This window comes from Mesitornis unicolor, unplaced genomic scaffold (assembly GCF_000695765.1).
Source record: "Mesitornis unicolor isolate BGI_N332 unplaced genomic scaffold, ASM69576v1 scaffold49805, whole genome shotgun sequence".
In the NCBI taxonomy this organism is placed as follows: Eukaryota; Metazoa; Chordata; class Aves; order Mesitornithiformes; family Mesitornithidae; genus Mesitornis; species Mesitornis unicolor.
The window spans coordinates 412-3,593 of record NW_010187116.1 but is presented as its reverse complement, the minus strand read 5'-3'; the positions used below and the strand labels follow the sequence as shown (position 1 = coordinate 3,593).

At 54.9% G+C, this 3,182-nt stretch overlaps 1 protein-coding gene across 1 annotated transcript; it reads right to left on the bottom strand.

Annotated features, from left to right (window-relative positions):
* Positions 1–497: 497 nt before the first annotated feature.
* Positions 498–3,093, bottom strand: THOC3 (THO complex 3). Its single transcript, XM_010185337.1, has 5 exons — positions 2,916–3,093; positions 1,864–2,068; positions 1,360–1,521; positions 1,182–1,282; positions 498–867 (listed from the first exon to the last, which is right to left on the bottom strand). Exons 1-5 carry the CDS (start codon positions 3,091–3,093, stop codon positions 704–706), a joined length of 810 nt encoding a protein of 269 aa, XP_010183639.1. The 3' UTR covers positions 498–703.
* Between the last annotated feature and the right edge of the window lie 89 nt (positions 3,094–3,182).

Sequence of the window (3,182 nt, the reverse complement as noted above, 5' to 3'; positions counted from 1 at the left end):
GTGTCCCAGCTGTCACTGTCCTGCGCGTGGGGGCGTAGCGCCCCCTGGTGGGGTGACAGCGCAGGACAGGGGACAAGGACGGTGGGGACAAGGGGAAGGAGACAGGGGAGGCTCACAGGAGAGCAGCTCAGCACCCCCCTCACCTCCTCCTGCCCCCGCGGCAGCCACAGGCACCTTTGTTACAGAAGAGGATTTATCAAAATTAGAAAAAACCAACCACGCGTACAAAAAAAGAAACACCTCAGCTGGGGAAACTCCCTCAGCTCAATTCCCCCACCCTCCCCTTGCTGCCCCAGTGCAGGGAAGGGACACACGATGCTGGGAGGGGAAGGGGCAGGCTGCGCTCCCAGGGCTGTCTTCACCACCAGGACACAGGGGACAAGGGGACAGTCACGCAGCTTATCACTGCTGGGGAGCCCGGCCAGAGCAGAGCTCCTCTCACAGGAAGCTCCTCAGCAGTCACCTCAGTGACCAAATTTCATTGGCCACTTGCCAACGGCTCTGCTAGCACCCCCCGTCCTCCCCAGCACACAAGCTGCTTTTTTACAAACGCCCCCAAGAGCGACACACTGAGAGCCGAGCCAAAGGTCACAGTGCTGCCAAGCAGGCGAGGAAGGAAAATCTCCTTACCCCAGCCTACGCTAACAGAGCTCTCCCACCCCCAGGCGCACGGGAGGGAATTGCTTCCCCGGGTGTGGCCTCATTAGGAGTCATTAGGGAGCCCAAAGAGCTTGACGGTGCCTGCCTCCCGGCTGCTGTCATATTTGCCATCTTTGTCGTCACAGGCGAAGGCCAGCAGCGGCCTCTTCGGGTGCCAGGCCACTGTGAAGGTGGGGGACTCGCACTGCACTTCCCAGAGCTTCTCTCCTGCATGGAAAAGGGGCCACGTCAGCCTGGAGAGCCTCCAGCCCCTCGCTGCCCCATAGCACACACCGGGGCCAAGCACCTGCTGCTTTTCTCCCGCACAGGGCAGAGGAGGAACAAACACTGCTTCAGCGCCTTTTAATCACCTGGTGACAAGGCACAGACATGACACGCATGCCTGTCACAGACTAACGAGGCAGGGGCTCCCTCTCACGGCACTGCTCTGCATAGCCAAGCTCTTCATAGCAGATTCTCCCAGTGCGCTCCCAGCTTCACCAGCACTTCTCTCCACCCGTTTCCCAAAAGGAAACCATTACCTGTCTCCACCTCTGCAATGTCAATGAAGTGATCTTCTGACGCCGATGCCAGCATCTTCCCATCGTGGCTGAAGCTCAGTGTTCGCACGGGCCAATCAAGCCTGCAGCAACAGAGCAGACAGTGAGCCATCTCCCACCGGAGAGGGGAGGGAAACGACCTCGGGACAGCACTGCCTACCTTGAGAAGCACCTCACACACACCAGTTCATCCACGTCCCAGAGGCTGACCAACGCGTCAGCACTGCCTGTGGCAAAGTACTTGCCCATGGGGTCGAACTTGATGCAGATGCAGTTTGAAGGATGGGCGTTGATGGACTGAATGGGCTTCAGCTCCGGGTAGCTGTGGAGATGAAGGAAGAGGGCAGGAAGCAGCAAGAGGAGTGCAGGGCTCGCCTACCAAGCAGGACAGGGTTGAGACTGTGACTAAACCAAACTGGTGCAGGGCCACACTCTTGAAAATTTTGAGTGCCCAGTGAATAAGGCAAAGCATCAGGGTCATTCTCAGGGAGTCCAGCCCAGAACTGGGGCAACCCCAGCTCCAGGCAAGTTTGTTCCCACCAAAAAGGCTGGGAATCACTGGGGTTTGGGACTTGGGTTCGCCAAAGGCAAAAAGAGGCTTGCAGAAGGATGTCTGCCGCAGCCAGCCCAGCTACCTCACACACTCACTGCCATGGGTGCCTACCTGAGGATGTTGATGCAGCCATTCCCGTTAGTGAGGAAGAACATGTTGTTATCGTTGTTCCAGGAGATCTCATTCACCTCGAACTTGAACTGTTCCTCAGCTTTGGAGCGATGTGTCTTGGCATCAATGAAAGTGACCACGTCATCCTTGTTGCCCACTGCAATGGTCTGTCCATCGGGGCTCCAACAGATGTTGATGTTCTCCCCTGGAGGGAGAGAAAGGCAGCAGGTCCCATTTCCACCCAACAGCCCACAGTAGCCACGAGTTAAGCAGACAGGCAGCTTTTATTTCTGATCCAAGGCCACAACCTGCTACACTAACTCCAAACTAAATGGGAAAGACTGCCAGGTCTGCAGTCTAACACACAAACCCTGCATAGCAGCTGTCCAGTAAATATGCAGAGTTATTGAAAATTAACCTTAACAGAACTGCAGCCTCAAACCAACATGACTTCGTCACTGCCCTTCCCATTTCAGCCAAGATGCAACCACACTAACCAACAAACAAGGCCAGCTCAAAGATCCTCTGAATCCAGTGATCTTTGAGATCCAGAAAAGGCAGAAGCCAACAATAAATACCTATAAATTAGAGTAAGAACAGCGCAAGCTGCAGTTATGCCATTTCACAATGCCATTTCCAGCCCCAACAACTCAACATTGGAGATTTCAAAGGGCAGAGATGGCATCTGGGTTAACCAGCACATGTGTTTAAATAATTGTTTTCTGAATCCACATAAACTTTTACTGTTACCACGGCTCTCTGCAAACACACCTTTCCCTGGTCTCCAGCCTTGCAGCTCAGACTCCAGCAAAAAGCACACAGGACATTTTAACAGCCAACATCATATTTCAGTAGTTTCTCTGGTATTGACACCAGAGTAAATCAGCTCTCACACTCACTGCTGCTCCTTACAGATGAGTGCAGCACAAACATAAAAGCAGTCAGCAAATACCCACAAGAAGGGTCCAAAGCACTGTGCCACTGCAGATGGGTCCCACGCAGCTGAGGTCTTGCTGGAACCCAAGAGCCCTCCCGGGAAGGCAGGGACTCACCTTTGGTATTGACAGTGGCGATGCACTTGGTAGTGCGGACATCCCAGATGCGGATGGTTTTGTCCCCCGATGCTGTGACGAAGAGGTCAGGGTTGCTGGGGTGCCAGCAGAGCTGATCCACGCTGTCCCCATGGCCCCGGTAGTTGTTCTCCTTCACCTGGAGGAACAGTGCAGCCATTCACGACACGGATGAACCCGGCTCTGCCCTCCCCTTCTGCCCCGGATCCCAACACACTACACCCCTCTCCGCTGCCGGTTACCGGATGG